General features: G+C 38.1%; 2 protein-coding genes across 2 annotated transcripts; both read left to right on the top strand.

Annotated features, from left to right (window-relative positions):
- Positions 1-370: 370 nt before the first annotated feature.
- Positions 371-9,108, top strand: tmem237b (transmembrane protein 237b). The gene is made up of 14 exons (XM_022201885.2): positions 371-572; positions 798-833; positions 4,314-4,345; positions 4,457-4,470; positions 4,561-4,632; positions 5,668-5,796; positions 6,403-6,499; positions 6,734-6,891; positions 7,074-7,209; positions 7,289-7,480; positions 7,887-7,960; positions 8,529-8,616; positions 8,693-8,814; positions 8,897-9,108. The coding sequence occupies exons 1-14, from the start codon at positions 552-554 to the stop codon at positions 8,959-8,961; spliced, it is 1,236 nt and encodes a 411-aa protein (XP_022057577.1). The 5' UTR covers positions 371-551; the 3' UTR covers positions 8,962-9,108.
- A 600-nt stretch (positions 9,109-9,708) lies between these two features.
- LOC110956421 (cytochrome P450 20A1) lies at positions 9,709-19,347 on the top strand. Its single transcript, XM_022201889.2, has 13 exons — positions 9,709-10,027; positions 11,005-11,054; positions 11,480-11,646; positions 12,385-12,527; positions 12,635-12,802; positions 13,776-13,854; positions 15,586-15,698; positions 15,772-15,826; positions 16,036-16,156; positions 16,756-16,867; positions 17,638-17,702; positions 18,201-18,290; positions 18,749-19,347. The coding sequence occupies exons 1-13, from the start codon at positions 9,956-9,958 to the stop codon at positions 18,903-18,905; spliced, it is 1,392 nt and encodes a 463-aa protein (XP_022057581.2). The 5' UTR covers positions 9,709-9,955; the 3' UTR covers positions 18,906-19,347.
- The last annotated feature ends 50 nt before the right edge of the window (positions 19,348-19,397 follow it).

The raw sequence follows: 19,397 nt of genomic DNA, 5'->3' as shown, positions 1-19,397 counted from the left end.
TTTTTTTAGCTCCTCTGTGTAATTCTTTCTCATGTGAAACCATGATGCGTGGATAGACTGAGGAAGTACCAATATTCACAGCTCATTTCTAAAAAACATGTTCTTGCAGTTATGATAATCAGGAAGCAACAGGTGGACTCAGGTTAGTTTCAGTCATCACAGATCAGTTCAGTTTTGTTGCAAACTTTCTGCTTTAAAACCTCAATTTTCAAATTAGTCATTTTAACATATTAGTCTCTGATTGTTTATGAGACTGAATACTCTACTGTAAACTTAAAAATAATGTGTTTTATGAGTGTTGACATGATCGGAAATTACTTGACATTTCAGCAGCACTTTCAGAGAGGGAGCCTTATTTTGAAGACACGGGATGCGCGTCTCCTAAACGGCTCCGGGTAAAATCGTTCCGTTAGCGCAGTGTCAACAATAACAGTAAAAGTGGCGGTTTACTCACTTTTTAGCGAGTTAACTCTTTAAAATACACTCAAAAGCTGCAAATGATTGAACTAGAGGGATAAATAAAGTCGCTGGTTTCGGTGATATTTCGGCGGATGGATACGAGAAGCACAAAGGTTCGTATTTTCCTAAATAACGGCTGCTAGCTTAAATGTGATTTAACCGACAATAACATCTGATAACTGGTAAATTTGGCTTCCAGGGTTTGTAATATGTAAAAATGTCCTTCTTTGCAGTGTAAATTAAATGGTAAAGTTTAGATTAAACTCACCAGCGTGTTATAATAATATACAGGAGTTAATATTGTTCGTAATTTCTGTCTTTTCTCTGTTAATAAACAGAAAATGAGGCCCAGGGAGCTCCCGCCTCTTCCGCAGGTAAGTAAGCTCACATTTCATCTTTTTGAATTTAAACTAACAAATAGTTCTGTCTTTTAGCATCTTAAATCTACTAAAGGTAAAAACATTGTGCTTTTCTGAGAGTCTGGGCTACTTTCCTTCCATAATATCTCTACTTTCAAGACCTTTGGATAGAAAAAAAGACCCCTTTAGGTGTTTATTTTACTGCACTTTGTCTGTTTGCATGTGAAGATTTTCATTTGAAGGTCATTATTTCAGAAATTAGATTTTTTTTTCTGTCACTCTGAGCCAGAAATCACTTCCTCAGTAGCACTTAAATCCACCTGACTTTGCAGTTTTATTTACATTAATATATGTTTTGAAGATTTGTACGTTGTACTTTGTTTATATGTCATTCACAATGGTTTGTACAACATTTTATTTATTAAAACTTGATGAACTTTATTTTATTTTTTCTAGCCATTTAGAGTATTTTCTGATTTGTTTGGATGGCAAACAGATATTCAGAATCCACTTTGTAAGAACTGTTGACTTTATTTATAATTTTAAACCTGACTTTGTTTCTGATTTGTGAATGCAAATTAGCACATATCTTGCTAGCACATATCTCGTTCCTCAAATTTCTAAAAACTTTAAAGGCAAAAAAATATTAGTTAATTGTTTTTACCCACCTGGAGCGTCTCTGTATTAATCTGATTTTTTAAAATATATATATTTAAAGCAGCAAAATATTGAAATCTATTTGGATTTTTGTTTTTGGTCAAATTAAGACGATGTTTTGAGCTCAGGGGCATTTCCACATTTCAAATTTTTTTAGACATTTTGTTTAAGTAACAAAGTGTTCAAGAACGACAGAAAACAGTAAAACTTTTAGCGAGAGAACTCAGCGATGATACTTTATGTCACAGATCAGTTCAGTGGAGCCTACATTTCCCATGATGCCACTAATAACATCATCACCTTTGATCCCAACTTCCTGGGAATATTTAGTCCAGGACATTACCAGGATTATTTTCTCAGACTTAAATAAAGCTCCTCTGAAGCTCCAAAGGAATCACTATATACATCTGTGCTCGGTTATAAAGGAATAAAGTTTTGCAGGTTCTAGCTTCTCAAATGTGTAGTAAAAGTAGCAGCAGCGGCCCTGAAACGTACATTAAAACACAATATTAACACATTTGCAGTATTTAAATTCAAATTTGGAGATGTCAGGTGGGTGTTTCATAGCTGAAAATGTGCTTTTTTATGGTGATTATTTTGGCTTGATGGGAAACCTGAGAATAAATAACCCTTGTGTCGTCCTGCGGGTCAAAATTGACTCGTTTTAGTTTGAAAATGTGCAGAAGAAGATATATTTCCACAGTGAAACTTCTGATGTCCACATTTTCAACATTTTTGGGAAATCTTTGAACATTTTTTGGTGGAAAAAAAGAAATGTTAAAAATGTTTCTTAAGAACATTCACCAAAAAATCACTTTAGATATTTGTAGGATTTTTTTTTGGGAAGACTTTTACTCATTTTTTTTTTGAAAATATTTACAAGAATTTTCTTGCCCAATTTGGGGGATTTTTTAAAAATAAAATTTTGAAGGGATTATTGGAATTTTTTACCTGAAGGTTTTGCAAATTTTCAGAAATTTGGGGAATTTTTTTGCTGAATTTTTGGATTTTTTTCAGACAAGAAAACAATATTTTTTGGTGCCTGTAAATGAGGACAACTGGAGGGTTAATGAAAGTTTGAATATAAAGTCCGAGAATATTGAATAAAACAGAAAATGCTGATTATAAACGCCTTTTGTACACATGGGATTTGATATATCCCCACCCAAAAAAAGTGACGATTCTCAGACTTTTCATTCCAAATTTATGACAAATCACAAAATTTCATTTAGCCACGTGTAAAAAAACTACTTTGCTGTCATTTGCCGTGTGGTTTAAATGAGAATCAACAAAAGTTTCTGAAATTATTGCCCTGTTCTTACACAATAAATGCCCAGATGATCAACATATTGCATCCTCAGATTCTGAATTTGACCATGTAGCACTGAACCAAATCTAAGTTTCTGTTATTTGTTCACGAGTAAAACCTGAAAATTCATTCAAAAAGGTCGCCTGCCTGTAGGAACCCACTGACAGATTAAACCACGGACGCACTTTGCTAATTCAAAGACTGCTGCAGCTCCAAGAGTTTGAAAAAAGCCTTGAGCAGTGTGACCTCTGTCCTGAGTAATCCTCGGTCCTGGCAGATGCATGAACACAGATTTAGCCGAAGATTTACCCGTCAGGACGTCATGGGTCGCTTCACTCTTACTTGATTCTTGGGTGAAATGGCCAGAAAGACGACGGTAAGGTTTCATTTTGACTGTTTTATCTGTTTCAGCTGAGAATTTATCCGTTCTCTATCACAACAACCAAACTGATTTACTTGTCGTGGGTCGTGGATTTGCCAGCATTTTATCATGACCTTGGTCTTGTTGTGTAAGAGCAGGTGTCTGTATTCCAGGAAATGTTTGTTTTTGGAGGAGAGAAAATCAGGTTTATCTACTTTTGATGAGACCAGGTGATTCATTCCTCGATTTATTAATTGTTTCATCTAAAATGCGTGAAAATGGTGAAAAATCTTGATTGGTGTTTCCCAGAGACCAAGAAGTCGCCCTAAAATGTTGCGTTTTATCAACAACAAGCAAAAATATTCAGTTTACTGTCAAAGGTGAAGAAGGAAACAAGAAATTATTGACATTTAAGAGGCTGCAGGCGCAAAATGTATTTAGTTTTTTCTTGGATAATTAATCGATTATCAATATTCAGTTCATAATAATTGACAGCTAATAGACTAATACATACAGCTGATCATTTTATTCTGTTGCTTTTTAAATGAAATTGTATTTAAAAGGTTCAAAAGCCACTAAAAACTCCAAAGATTTTGAATGTTTTATAATCTCAGTTACACAATATTTTCATCTTTCCAGTCTTCTGACAACATTTTAAATTCAAATTTGGATTGTTTACTTTAACTAGAGCCCGACTGATTCTGGATTTTTGGGGACAATAATGATTTTAAGGAGGAAGGAATTCTGATATTGATCGATCCGCCAAGTTATTCTGAAAAGGGAAAATCGTGTGGTCATAGTTTGTTAATTTTCCAGCAATATATTTTAGTAGCTGGTTAGAAACTTACCATGGAGACACCGCTCCACTCCGCACCGCCGTCTGCTCAGCTACATGTGCTGCAGATAGAGCTGAAAGGTTCTATTCAAATAATATTTGACTGCTTTGATCATTTTTTCTGTCTTTTTTCCTGCTTAATTAATAATATTTGATTTTTTTTAAAAGTAGAACTGACAAAAATGACACTAAAATCCAACTATATATATGATGTTTTTCACACTTTACTGTTAAAAAATGTTTTATGTGATTTGAAACTGTCTTTTCAGAAGTCTGCTTCTGTGTTGATGCTTTTGGATGCAGTTTCAACTCTTTCTCTTTGTGTTTCTTCAGCGAGGCCAGCGATCTCTTCCCACAATGCCGAGGTAAAAACAGCAAACTGTTGAATTTTAAACATTTACTGTGACTGTATTGATGTTAAACAGCCAAACTAAACTTCTCTTCTGTTGTGTTTTGTGATTTGTGGACTCGTGAAGTCAAGACACGACTGGTGAGTGAGGATTTACGCGACAGGAAAAAGGCTGTATTTGTATCGAAGCTCTTTGTTTGACTTGTTTTATGTGTTTATCGTTGTTTGAAGGAGAAGTTCCAGCACTAAAACACAAGAAGAAGAGAGTTAGGAAGGAGGCAAATGGAGTCGATGACATGGACGGTACAAAACGCCTTAATTACCTCATTTAAAGCTGCTTTATTCTCAGTTTAAAGGTTGTAAAGGGTTGTTAACAGCCTGTTCTACCTTTTTTCCATTATTTTGGAATTTCTTTCACTGTAGATGTTTTAGGTAAAAGGATAAAGAAATAAAACAGATCATTAATACCTTATTTTGTCTTTCTGATTGATTATTTCTTCCATTTGTAGTCGACTAAGGGTCTCTTTATAGTTAAAAGCTTTGTCATAAATGCTCTTTTCATTACATTTTTTTTTAAAAAAGTATTTAAATGTAACTTTGAAAATTAAAAAACATGAATAACATTTAGTGCAGTGTTACTTTAGGATGAAATGACCATAAAGACGGCATTAAGATTCTTATTTTGGCTGACTTATCAATTCTCTGCAATGAAAGCCAGACCAATTGTTCTATATGTGGTCAGAGCATTTTATAATAAGTTTTGTTTTGTTTTATACAATCTAAGCTCATTGTTACAGAGTAGATCTCATCTGTTAATGTGTTTCAGCTGCATTCACTGAAATAAAATGCTTTCCAAATCCAGTTTTACTCACTCCGAAGTGTTTAACGAGTAAAATTTCACTTTGTTCTTGTTGCTTTTTGAAGAAAAGTTGCATAAATGGGCTCAGGAAGCTCTAAAAAATCTTTAATTTTGTTTTAAAATGTTTTATAATATTAGCTATGCACTGTTTTACTTCTTTTTCCTGTTATTATACGGTTTATTTTGTTGTATATTTGTGGGAAATGCTTTAAAGTAAAGGATAATGGCTTCAAATCAGAGCTTCCCACTTGTCATGATATCGTAAAAAACTGTCTTTCCGACTGTTTTTTCTTATTAAAGCGAGGTCAGTTTGCAGCAAATTGAGGGTTTGAATCACTTTTCAGTTGATATGTGTTGTTTCAATGGGGGAAATAAAATCAAAAATGCATTTAAATGTGGCTTTGGAACATAAAAATGTGAAGAACTCAAAGATCTTTTCAGATTAAAATCCTGCTTTTTGCTCTATCTGTTCCGTTCAGATCAGGGGATGGAGATGGGAGGCGTCGGCAGTCGGAGGGCGTCCGAGATCGGAGAGAATCTTTCCCTGGAAGCCACGACGGACGCACCGCCGCAGAGGAGGAAGAAGAAGAAGAAAACCGCCACGACAGGTGAACATCTGGACTGCTGCTGCTTGTGTTTAAATCAACGCTGGTCTGACTCCCAGAATGTAGACTGAGGGTGTAAGAGCAGTTCTGATCTGAGAAACATCCAGGCAGCAGCCGACACGCAAAAATGTAAAGTTTGGTTGAAGATTTGGATGAAGCAGCAGGACAGCACCGCTAGTTTGAGAAATTTTATTCTTTTCGACGAGAGATCTCACCTTCCTCCATCAAAACAAAATAGCAAAAACGTTTCACAGCTTTTATCTTCCCCATGCAGTAGAACAATGATGAGGTGCACTCAGAGCATCCACCACTACAGCTGAACATCGCTAGTACGTCTTGCTAATTTTTTATTCTAAATTATCTATTTTTATGACAGTGCTCGCCTCTCTGAATGAAGATGTCCTCACCCTCATTTTCTGTCACTCTTTTTCAGTGAATAATGCAAACATTGCACATAAAAGTCAACTTTCTTCCCAGAATTCTGTCTTTAGGTCTCTTAAAACACGTTACATCATGCAATAACTTTTCAAACCGTCATTTTTCGTGAAGTATAATGCATAAAGTTCAACCTGCAAGTTGCTCTTTAAATATAAAGCGTCTGGATTTCAGATCTTGAAGACGACCAAGCCGAGCTGGTGAACGGAGATACGGCAGCAGATCAGACCACTGATGGAGAGGAAGTGGTGAAAAAACCCCGAAAGAAAAAGTAAGAGGAATTGTTTTCATTCCCAATGAACATGTAGGCCTCTTGCTAGGTTATTCTTTTGACGGAATTTGACTTAAAAAATGTCAGAAAATAGTGAAAAAATTCATGTAGGATTCATTTCAGAGGCAGGACTATCAGAAGTTTGAATTTGTTCAGATCCATCATAGCATCCAAACAAACTGGACTTGATGAACAAAACGTTGATCAACTTGAGAGTGTTTTAATGTCTTTCAGGAAGTCCAAAGTCGTGGAGTCGCAGCTTCCAGATGAGCTGGATGTGGAAGAAGACGATATCATCACCGACACTCCTCCTCCGATCCCCCAGCATTCCCTGTTTTCAGCCCCGCAGGGCCAAAGCCAGCCGGTCGGGAAGGTTTTTGTGGAGAGAAACAGTGAGTGTCAGCAGACGGACAGGAAGTAGAGGAAGCTTTACATTAAAGCAGGTCTATGAGAGTGGATTTTAAGAAGTGATTTCAAAGACTGCAAGCTTTGCCTCTTGATGCAGGTTAAATGTTGGGATTTTGGTGATTCCCTCTTCAGTTTAATTTCTATATATGTGCGTGTTTCCCTGCAGAGCGGTTCCAGGCTGCAGAACGCTCAGACTGGAGGAAAACCAGCGACCAGATGACAGACAACATGACTGAATTCCAGCACATGCAGCCGCTGTGGACGACCAGAGACGTCTCTGTCAGGGTGCACGAAGGCTTCAGGTGAAACAGCTGTCGGAGCTAAAACATCTACTGAAACGTGCGTGTTCTGTGTCTGAACGCCTCTGCGTGTGTGGCTCAGGGTGTTCGGTCTGTACTGTCACGGCTTCCTGGCGGGCTACGCCGTGTGGAACGTGGTTGTGGTCTACATGCTGGCCGGGCAGCACCTCACCGCTCTGTCCAACCTGCTGCAGCAGTACAGCGGCCTGGCATACCCGTCACAGTCGCTGCTCTACATGCTGCTGGCCATCAGCACCGTGGCCGCCTTCGACAGGTAGAACTCATAATCCACCACAATCAGTCAGACTTTATTATACAGCAGGGTTCACACAAATCTAACACGATACAAAGAGCTGATAGAACGACACAAACAAGGCCGAATTTATTCATACCCCAGCAAATTTGAACTTAAAGTTACTTTTAAATATAAATAAAAGGTATTGTTTCAAAGGTAATGAAAAGAGTTTAAATACTCAGGATGCACCAATGTTTTGTTCAGTTTTTCTCCCAAGAAAACTCCACAGGGCACCTTTAAGTTGCGTTTACATCATAAAGCTTGTGATTAAAGATGTAAAGTCAGTAAATATTGTGTCTGCTTCCACTCAGAATGAACTAAATGACACCAGTTTGCTTGTTTTCTAAAAGTGAAACTGCTTTTTTTGTTGTTGTTTTTTTGTCAGAGTGAATCTGGCCAAAGGTTCGGTGGCTCTAAGGGAGTTCATCACTCTGGACCCGGTGGCTCTCGCTTCCTTCTGTGAGTCCGTCGTCCAAACTCAGACCATTAACCCTCATGTCGTCCTGTGGGTCAAAACTGACCCGTTTTAAAGGTTGAAAATGTGTGTGTGTGGGGGGGAATCATAGTGAAACTTCTGATGTCCACATTTTCAACATTTTTGGGAAAACTTTGAACATTTTTTGGGTGAATAAAAAGAAATGTTAAAAATGTTTCTTAGGAACATTCACAAAAAAATAAACCAAAATATTAATACATGTATTCACTTTAGATATTTTTCAGATTTTTTTTTTTTTGGAAGATTTTTACTCATTTTTTGAAAATATTTACAAGAATTTTCTTGCCAAATTTCTGGGATTTTTTTTTTAAATAAAACTTTTAAGTGAAACTTTTAAGGAATTATTGGAATTTTCTTCTTGAAGATTTTTGCAAATTTTCAGAAATTTGGGGAATTTTTTTGGCTGAATTTGGGGATTTTTTTCAGGTAAGGAAACAATATTTTTTGGTGCCCATAAATGAAGACAACAGGAGGGTTAATCAGTCTCCACTCAGATGTATCTCACTCTCTTTGTTTACTTCCTCCTCTCAGTGTATTTCTCGGCGCTGATTCTGTGTCTGAGCCAGCAGATGACCAGCGACAGAATCAACCTCTACACGTCCTCCAACGCCACGTTATGGTGAGTTCACCGCAACCATCCGACGCTCTGATTTCCTCACTAAGCCTGGATTTGATTCTTCTTCTCTCTGCTCCAGGCCTCCGGGGTCGGAGCACCAGATCCTGCACCCGTGGGTGACCGTCAACCTGGTGGTGGCGCTGCTGGTCGGCCTGGCCTGGGTTTTCATCGCCACCAGACCAGAGACCGACTACACCGAGTGTGAGAGAGAGCGTCTAACTCTGCTGTGAAGTGAATCCATGCTGAAACGTGCAGGTTTACAGTGTTTTTCCTTCCTCCTCAGGTTACCTCCTGGCCATGGAGATCGAGCCTCCGAAGCCGGAGGACAAATCCGAAATGACCGCCTGAAAAAAAAATCAGTGGAACTCACTTCACCGCTTTGTTGTCACTTTGCACATATTTTTTGAATTTTATTTTGTCTGTGGATGTCTTAGAGGTTATTTTTATATTTCTGAAATGTGCTCGTCTCTTTTAAATACACGGTTTTAACAACAAGGCTTCTGTATTCCTGATGTTTTCAATGAGATAAATTAAATGTCGATTGAAAAAAAGACGTGCACTGCAGTGTTCTGAGGATTTAGCCTGTATATTTGGGGTATATTGTTTGTTCTTTTAGAAACTGGCAGAACCTAAGATGTTTTTTTTCTCCTTTTAATTCATCAAAACATGAACAAAATGAGTCACAATTTTGTCAAAAATTACACAAAAAATGAACAGGAGTCAAAATGTGTCCAGAATGACAAAAAATATGAACAACAGGAGTCACAATTTTTTTCTCCAAAATTACACAAAACATGAAGAAAATGAGTCCAAATTTGTCCAGAATTACACAATTGAACAAAATTAGTCCAAATTTGTCCAAAATGACATAAAACACCAACAAAATGAGACAAGTTGTGTCCAAAATGACACAAAACATTAACAAAATGAGTCCAAATTTGTCCAAAATGACAAAAATCATTAATAAATTGAGTCCAAAATGACACAAAAATGAACAAAATGAGTTTCTCCGATATGACACTAAACGTCAACAAAAAAACTGCACCAGCAGATGTTAAAATAATAGTTTAAGTGTAATAATTTAAAATAGCTGAACTGTAAATGATAAAAAAAAAATGTCAGCTGGGTGAAAGCAGTTGAAGTGTCAGATAAACTTACACTTGTGGAGTTCACTCATCGATTCAATCTGTGCCCCTTTGGTTCGCTCTGCCCTCCATTCAGGCTGTGTAGTCGAACACGGTTTCTGTTGACGTGGTAACGGCGCTGTTATCAGTGTGTTTGGAAATATCCGGATATCGATGAGTAAAAGTGAATAAAACTGAACATTTCAAAGCGAGCAGCCATGCTGGACTTTGCCATCTTTGCTGTAACGTTTGTCATCATTCTGGTCGGCGCTGTTCTCTATCTGTACCCGGTGAGTCACTTGCAAGTTTGGAGTTAGCTAGCTAGCGTTAGCCGCGCTGTGGCACCAGACTCCTAACGAAAAACGAAGATTTCACGTTTCCGCTCATATCCACAAGTGCAAACATCTCATGAAACACCATTTCAAAAGTAGACCTAATATTAAACGTCTTCTGCAGATTTCGGCGTTCATTTACCTCAATTAATCGAAACCAGCTTTCATGGAACACAACTTTAAGAAGTCGCGATCAGCATAAATAGCACAAACAGAGAGTGGAAACTGTATAAACAAATGCTTCCGGGTGTACAATTAGTACGCCGATTTTACCAAACGCAAATAGATGATTCAGAAATCCTAAATTAAGACACACAACATATATGGTGGTCAGTTAAAAACAAAGTGTTAAATTGACATATTTCCCAATGGGGTTCCATATAAGTGAATGGAATGCGAAATTATTGGAGCTAGCCAGTGTAACAGGCCAGAATCCCCCCCCCCCCCCAATAGTTAGAAATTAAATGTTCAGTGATACAAAATAAAGATTTTAATGTTATTTCACACACTGATAAGTCAACCTGATCCACTAAAATGCACAATTTTAACTCCCTTAAACACAATTTTACACACTTGAATCTATACCAAATGCAACTTCATGGAAATATTGCTTCATAGAAAAAAATCATGCAGTGAAGTGAACATCACATGGACCGATAATTGGAAAAGGCAATATTTTCTGTGCATCAACAGTCCAGTTAGACCGAATTAGCCTTTTTTTCACAAGATAATTTGTTATGGAAACTCAGTAGAGCAAAAAATACAAAATCTGCATGACTTCAGTCATTTTGTGCATTTAAAAGTGGTTCTTTTGGCCTTCTACACCTTTTTTTGTGACACCAACCTGCCAACTAATTTGAAAAGAATGGGCACCAAGATAAGCAGGATTCACTTCTTTTGTTGACATTAAAAGCTATTTTTATTCTTTCTTTCAGTCATCCAGGAGGGCCTCTGGCATCCCAGGTCTCAACCCCACTGATGAAAAGTAAGTTGTCATGTTTTCGCTTGTTACTGCAACTAAATTATTTGGCCCTGAAAATGAAAAAAAAAATATGCAAAATGATCAAATGAAGGTTGACTGTGCCAATGATACTGGTATTATGGCCCCAGAAAGTTTGTATATTTATGAATGGATCCTTATTTCCTACTAAAACACACGCTTTGGTTGACATTTTAACAACTTTTCAGGCAAGTATGACAAACCAGGGTTCATGTTTTTGCCATGTTGCCAAAATGTTTATGTGGACTCTTGTAGCAAAACCAAACCGCTGATCACTGTGGTCTGTGTGTTGTTATTATATGTGCAGAGTGATAAACTGCTTCCACATTGTCTTCATGTTAAAATGTAACAACCCTATAAGGTTTGTTTTGATTTATGGAATCACTGGATGTCGTGTTTTATTCCCTCAGGGATGGAAACCTGCAGGACATCGTGAACAGAGGCAGCCTGCATGAGTTCCTGGTCAGTCTGCATCAGGAGTTTGGTTCTGTGGCGTCGTTCTGGTTCGGCGGTCGGCCGGTGGTCAGTCTGGGCGCCGTGAAGCAGCTTCAGCAGCACATCAACCCAAACCACAGCAGTAAGGAAACCTGTCTGATGAGCCGAGTTTGTTCAGAAGATCTGCAGTTTCGACTTCTTAAATTCAAAGTCTGGCCTTCAAATTCCAGTTTTTATTCCAATTATTCAAGCTGAGGGATTCAGTTTCAAATTTAAATGTTTCTAATTCAGTTTCACATGAATTTCTTTGGGTTGTAGACAAAACATTTGTCATCTTGAGCTTTTTAGAAACACTGATTCACATTTTTCACCATTTTCTGACATTTTTTTATACCAAGCAATAATTAGTTAATTGAGTAAATAATCAACAGAGGAAATAATAATTAGCTGTCGACTTTTCCATTAATCACCAACTATTTTAATCATCAGTTGATCAGTTTTAGCGTTTTTATCAGGATGAAAAGTATAAATTAAATGTGAATATTTTCTGGTTTCTTTCCTCCTCTGACAGTAAACTGAACATCTTTGGGTTTTGGACAATTTCTTGAGACTTCAGTTGACATTTTTTACTACTTTTTTGACATTTTACCCACCAAACACCTCATAGTTTAATCAAAAAGTATGTGTGAAAGTGAAAAAAAACTGTTAGTCACAGTTCTAGTTTAGGAGAAATCTCCTGCAATAGAAGAACTTCATGTGTTGATCAGCCTTTTTGTTCAAGCAGAAATAAACAGCGCTTTAAAATACTGTATTTTGATAATTATTTAATCAGTTTGGGTCATTTTTAAGGGAACAAAATCGATGCTTTCTGTCCTTTTAGCGGACTCCTTTGAGACGATGCTGAAGTCGTTGCTCGGCTACCAGTCGGGGACGGGCGTTTCCGGGGAGACGGTGATCAGGAAGAAGCTCTACGAGACGGCCATCACCAACACGCTGCAGAACAACTTCCCTCTGGTGCTGAAGGTTCGCGTCGCCGCTGAAAAGACACGTTTCCAATGTTTCCGACCGCGTGTTTACTGCGTGTTTACTGTGTGTTTGTCGTGTGTTTACTGTGTGTTTGATGTGGTCAGCTGGTGGAGGAGCTGGTGGGGAAGTGGAGGTCTTACCCGGAGGCCCAGCACACCCCGCTGTGTGCCCACCTGCTGGGCCTCGCCATGAAGACCGTCACCCAGCTGGCTCTGGGGGAACGCTTCAGAGACGACGCTCAGGTGATTTCGTTCCGCAAGAACCACGACGCGGTAAGAACAAACTTTTATAAATACTCTTTTTGCATTTTTGAGTGTTTTTTTTTTTTTTTTTACATGAATGTTAAGAAGCACCAGGGTATGATGCATGAGATTTCACTTTCTATCCACATTACTTCTTCACAATCAGCTGTTTTTTCATCTCCAATAACTTCCTTATATTTACTTAAGATATGCAAAGTTTTGCCTTCATACGAGAAATATTTTCAGACTTACACACCGTTGATGTACTTAGAGGAGGGTCCAAATTTTAGGATTTTTAATTGCGTCTTCCATCATTTCTGAGACCCATAACCTCATATCTACACCATTTACAGTACTGAAAAACAGATTTGAGTTCTGTTAAAAACTACATTCAAATCACTTTTACATCAAACTCCAGGTGGTAAAATCCAAAAACAAAATCTAATTTTTTGTGTGTTTATGAGCCGACAATTTCAAAGAGAGGGACTCACATGCACATCATTTCAGATGAAATCAACCAAATCTGAAAAAACTTCCCATGTGGCCTTTTCAGAATCACCAGATTTTTTTGGTCTACAGTAACTTTAGTATATTTATTTAAGATATGCAACATTCTGCCCTCATACTATGAATATTTTTAGTTCCAGGCCCTTGAAGTACGTAGAGGGGAGTGTTTTTAAGTATGCCTTCTATCATTCCTGAGCCTCATAACTTCATCACTACAGCAGGTAGACGCATGAAATTTTCAGGGCTGAAAAACACATGTGAGTTCTGTTCAAAACTACTACAACTACTTTAGTAAAACTGGTAACGTTTATGACACGGAGTCATAGAAACAAGCATCAGTCCCCTGCATAGCTTACTCACATATACACCAATGAGCTGCGTCTGAGGAGGTTCTGGGGTAAATTTCCTTAAGATTTGGTTGATTTTTATATGAAATACTGAGGCTTCAAAGTCAGAAAATGAAGGGACTGATCTGTTGTTCTGCCGACGGCGCCAGATCTGGTCAGAAATCGGTAAAGGCTACCTGGACGGCTCGCTGGAGAAGAGCTCCAGCAGGAAAGGACATTATGAGAAAGGTGAGTGACAGCTTTTCTAGTTGTTGTCTTCGTTTTCTCAGCTTTAGCGCCTTCACAGCTGCTGCGTGTTGACGTGTGGAGCTGTGAGAGCAGAAACAGCCTGGAAGCTTTGCAGAGGCTCAGATGTTGTCAGAGCTGACAGTCGGCTCGAAACTCACCCGCTGTTGATCAGCAAACAGCCTCTGTTCGGGGCTTTGGGATTGATTTATCTGCCAGAAACAGTTGCTGCACTCGGCATCAGGCGGAAATTAATTTAGGATTCTGTCTGAAAGGCTGGAAACAAGACAAAGACGTAAAATGCAGTTATTTCAACCTCTAGTGTGTGCAGTAAATAAGAAAAAATGATCTGCAGGTACAATAAATGTTTGAGAGCAGCACAAGATGTATAGAAAATGTTCAAACATCCATATATATATATAGATAGATATACACGTAGAGGAGCTTTCAGGGGCCTCAATGTCTCCCTCATTTGGAAATTTTACACTTTTTTGACATTTTCAAGGGCCAGTACATCTTAATTTTTGTCATTTTAAACAAATTTGAGTCATTTTGAATGATTTTCAAATCATTTTGGGCAAATTTTGATCAATTTTGGACAGTTTTGTTTTATTTAGAACACTTAAAATAGGGGAAAAAATGGAACTTTGCATTTTCATGTTTGCCACACATCAAATTCTACTGATGTCAGGGCCTCAAAAGTTGGTGAAGTGTTAACCCAAAACTGTAGGAAATATGGATACATCCATATACGTACACTTACTGGAACTTTCTAGAGTCTAAATACCAGCCTTGTTTGAAAATTTTGCATTTTCCCCCATTTTAAAGCGTCAATAATTATTAATTATTGTCAGTTTGAACAACTTCCAAGTCATTTTGAACAAATTTCTAATTATTTTGATACATTTTGAGTCATTTTCAAATCATTTTAATAAAATTCTGAGCTATTTTAGATCATTTTCATTGATTTTGAGCATGTTTTAAGACATTTTGGACAATTTTGAGTCATTCAGGACAGGTCTACACTTAGAAATGGAAAAAAACATGAACCTTGCCTTGTCATATCTCTCTTACAACAAATTCTACTGATGTTTGAGGCCTCAGAAGTTAGTGAAATGTCGACACAAGGCTGTATTTTTAACAGAAAATATAGATACAGCCACTAATATATGTATTTATATATAGATACCTACACTTACAGCAACTTTTAGTAGATCCAGTACCACCTTTGTTTGAAAATTCTGCACTTTTTTCCATTTTTATTAGTCATTAAATATTCATTATTGTCAATTTGCACATTTTTTTTGTCATTTTGGTCAAATTTTGAGTAATTTTGAACAAGTTTCAAGTCATTTAAGACATTTTTGAGTTGTTTTGGACATGTCTAAACCTTGTCTTGACTCAAAAGTTGGTGACATTTAAATTTTTTTTCCCACTTTCAAGAGTCAGTTCCAGTCCATTTAATCATTTGGCTCTGTTGGCAGCTTTTCTGCCTGTGTCCTCAGCAAACTTCATGGCTGTGGAAGTTATACTGATCCCTTAAAATGGCTTCAAAGGTGTTTTTTGAGAGTGAAAAAAACAAAAATTCCTCAAAACACTAGTAAGTAAACTCTGAACTGAATCTGAGACGGTGCAACAACACGACCAGCAGCTGCAGAATCAGTTCTGATGTTTTGAGCTTTTCTTCACGAGTTGCTGCAGCTTTAATCAGTTTTTTCCTTCGTTGGTGCTCAGCTCTGTCAGAGATGGAGTCTGTGCTGCTGTCGGTGGCGAAGGAGAGGAAGTCTCAGAGGAAGCAGTCGGTGTTTATGGACGCTTTGCTTCAGTCCAGCCTCACAGATCGACAGGTGACGGCTCAAACATCTTCACGGTTCCCACAAAGGTCCCAAAAAGTCCTGACGTTCATATTGTTTGTTTCAGATCATGGAGGACTGCATGGTTTTCACTTTGGCTGGATGTGTCATCACTGCCAACTGTAAGGTCACATTTTGATCCTCTTTCTCTGTTCTGTCGCTGTGTTAACACTGTCTGCAGTAAAAGCGAAAAGTCACGGTTACACCTTTAGCATAAGGCTGCTGTTATGATTTCCAGTCTGCATGCCATGATGCCACCAAGCAGACAACAACAAATCACACTATTACAGCAAATACTCCTGTCTGAAATGTAAACACTGTGTTTCTGCAGTGTGTATCTGGGCTCTTCACTTCTTGTCCACCTCAGAGGAAGTCCAGGACAAGCTGTACCAGGAGCTGCAGGACGTTCTGGGTTCAGATCCAGTTTCCCTGGACAAGATTCCTCAGCTCAGGTAGCATCTCTGGACTGTAGATTTTCTATAAAAGATGGATGTAGCCACGAGAACTTGATACTTCCTAAAACTTACCTTGACTTATCGCCTATATTTCAACTAAATGGGACCACAGTTTACTAAATGAACTACATGTTGGACTTAAAGAAGCTTCAGATTAGCTGTAGGAAAATGCTTGCTCACTTAAATGAAAAGTGGCTCATTTTCAAATAGACTTCTATGCAATCAGGCAAGCAGAGGAGTCGCCCTCTGCTGGCTGTGAGAAAGAATGCAGGTATCATGATGTGAAGCACGGTGACGGCAGCATCATGATGTGGGGAAGAGTCTCAGCAGCAGCTCCTGGGAGGCTTGTAAAGGTAGAGGGTAAATTGAAAGCTGCAAAGTCTAGAGAGGACGACCTGATGTTACTTGGGACAAGATTTGTTTTCCAGAGTCTAGACTTCAACTGAAAATTTGTGTCTGTAGTTCTTCACTGTCCAGACTTGGAGGCTCCATCCATCTTTTATATTCAGTCTGGACCTGCACTTATACGCTGCATTTCTTTAATAACATCCAGACGTTCAATAACCTCGATCTTATCACATTTCTGTTTCTGGAAGATACTGCCAACAGGTCCTGAACGAGACGGTGAGAACGGCCAAACTGACCCCCGTCGCCGCTCGGCTTCAGGAAGTGGAGGGCAAAGTCGATCAGCACGTCATCCCCAAAGAGGTATCAGGTTTCCTGCTGTCTGCCTGTTTGTTAAAATGCAGATCATAGTTTTCTGTTTCGATTTTCTCACCTTTTTGGTTTGACCTGCTGAGGTGTTACATTCACAGAATTCTATTTAATATATGTCTGTGCAAACAGTCTATATCATGGAAATGTACACATTTTTGTTTCTATGCACGATTCTTTTTATGACGTCTGAAGCTTTTTGTTTTAGCCCTCTGAACCTCAAGCTTTTTCTGGGGGATTTTTACTCGCTGCAACATAAAGCCGTGCACATCTATGGAAACAGAACAACCACGAAGAAGCAGATAGACCTCAGAAATCAGAAAATGACACAAAATCTATCCAAAATACTTTTAAAATTCACAAAATGACTTGTCCAAAATTACTGAAAGTGTTCAAAATAATCACAAAAGTCCAAAATAACGCAACAAAAGCCCAACTTGACTCAAGATTTGTCCAAAAGGACTGGAAATGACTGAAAACTGTTTTATTTTTGTCACCTTTTTTTTCATGAGACATGCCAAATAAAGTGATTTTCATGATTATTTCAAAGACTGTTGGAAAATTGAATAAGAACATTAAAAATTCTGTGTGTTTTTACAGTTTCTGGCTGTGATAAATGGTGTCATTTTGTCATTTTTTCGAAGATTTCAACCTCGTTTTTGGGTTCGGAGGGTTAAATGTTCTTGCTTCAGGTTAGGAGAATCCTGATTAATAATCTGTTCTTATGAGCTCCACATGAAACACTGCTTGTTGTTTTATTTCAGACTTTGGTCATCTACGCTTTGGGAGTTGTTCTGCAAGATGCTGACACCTGGGACGTCCCGTACAGGTTCACTGATTGGATATTTGATTTTTAGAAGTGACATGTTCCCCATTTGATTATAAAAATGACAGGAAAAAACCTTAATCTTCCACGAAATGTGTCAAATATTTAGTGGTAGTAGTTTTCTGTGATATACTACACTCTAAAAATCTGTATTTACTGAAAGATGCTTGAACCAAAACAGGTTTTTTTCATGATATCTGACAAATACAAGGGCGATACATTCTGAATGTGCAGAAAGGTTTGAATTACACATTTCCTGAGAGCCTTTCTGCATTTATTCCATTACATTTGGATTAATTTTTACATAAATAAAGACTTTTCTAACCTTAAACTGATGGAGAAAACAAACTAACTGGTCCATAAATTTACCAGAACAAAGGGAATTAAGTGTTTAAAGCTTGGACTTTTTTGATGGAGGGCACCCAGAGCTGTTGACAGTTTGACAAATTTAAGACCTGATGTTCCAGTTTCTGATTGTGTGTTTACTTTGACGTCTGTCAGGTTTGATCCAGATCGATTTGAGGAGGAATCAGCCAGGAAGAGCTTCTGTCTGCTCGGTTTCTCTGGGAATCAGACGTGTCCAGAGCTCAGGTAAAGGCTGCAGTTAAAACGCACAACTTCCATGTGTTGTTATGATGATTAGAACAGTGGACTGAGTGTGGATAGATTTCAGAAACAGTGGAAGCTTTTTAACCGTCTGAACCCCGAGCAGTTCCTGTCACATTTTTAGTGACTGTAGGCTCATTCATTCCTGCACGTCTGTGGAAACAGAACAAACATCAAGACTCAGAGAGAGCTCAGAAAATTTACAAAAGCTTCCCAAAATTATTATAAATTCCTAAAATGATCTAAACTTTGTCCAGAATTACCAAAAATGTCCAAAATTACTCAAAATGTGTTCGAAATGATCACAAAAGTCCTGAATAACTCGACAATTGCCCAAATTCACTCAAGATTTTTCCAGAATGACCATAAAATGCCTTTCGAACCCACTGTGGAGGTTTTGGAGCTCAGAGCTTTAACCATCACTTCCATTTCTTCTCCGTCAGGTTCGCCTACACCGTCACTACAGTCCTGCTCAGCTCGGTGGTTCGGCAGCTGAAGCTTCACCGGCTGAAGGGGCAAACGGCGGAGGTCCGGTCTGAGCTGGTTTCTACGCCTAAAGACGAAACCTGGATCACCGTCAGCAGAAGAAGCAGCAGCTAGTCTCTAAAACGGAAACATCTTCACGGAGATGATTACCAGCAGAGTATTAAAAATCTCAGAAATACATCATTTCTCCGCCAACATAATGGTAGTTTGGAATTAAGCTCTTAATTTTTATCATTTTAACGACAGTCAGTTATTTTTGCACCACCGTCGTCTTTCTGGTGCTTTTTACTGCTCAGTATTCGGAGGCCTTAAGCACATTTTTAAATGTTCACAGTTCAAGTTTGCATTTTTTGAAAGTCTCTCGTGTGTTCAGGAGGGAAACTCGACGCTCTAAAGTTTCTGTGATGTCGAGAAAATCAACTTGTGCCAGCTAAAGTTTACCATAATTTCCAGAATAACTGCCTTTAACCAGAGTGTAGACATGTTTGTCTAACGAAATGAGCCACGCTGTTCTAAGACGTTTCACTTCATCCTTTATATTAAAGATGTATGAAGATTTTGTGTCATTTGTTTTTTTTGTTCCGTATATCACAGCTTCCACAACAA

Source organism: Acanthochromis polyacanthus, chromosome 22 (assembly GCF_021347895.1).
Source record: "Acanthochromis polyacanthus isolate Apoly-LR-REF ecotype Palm Island chromosome 22, KAUST_Apoly_ChrSc, whole genome shotgun sequence".
Taxonomy (NCBI): Eukaryota; Metazoa; Chordata; class Actinopteri; family Pomacentridae; genus Acanthochromis; species Acanthochromis polyacanthus.
Note: the sequence above shows the minus strand (reverse complement) of the source record. Positions and strands in the feature narration are given on the sequence as shown.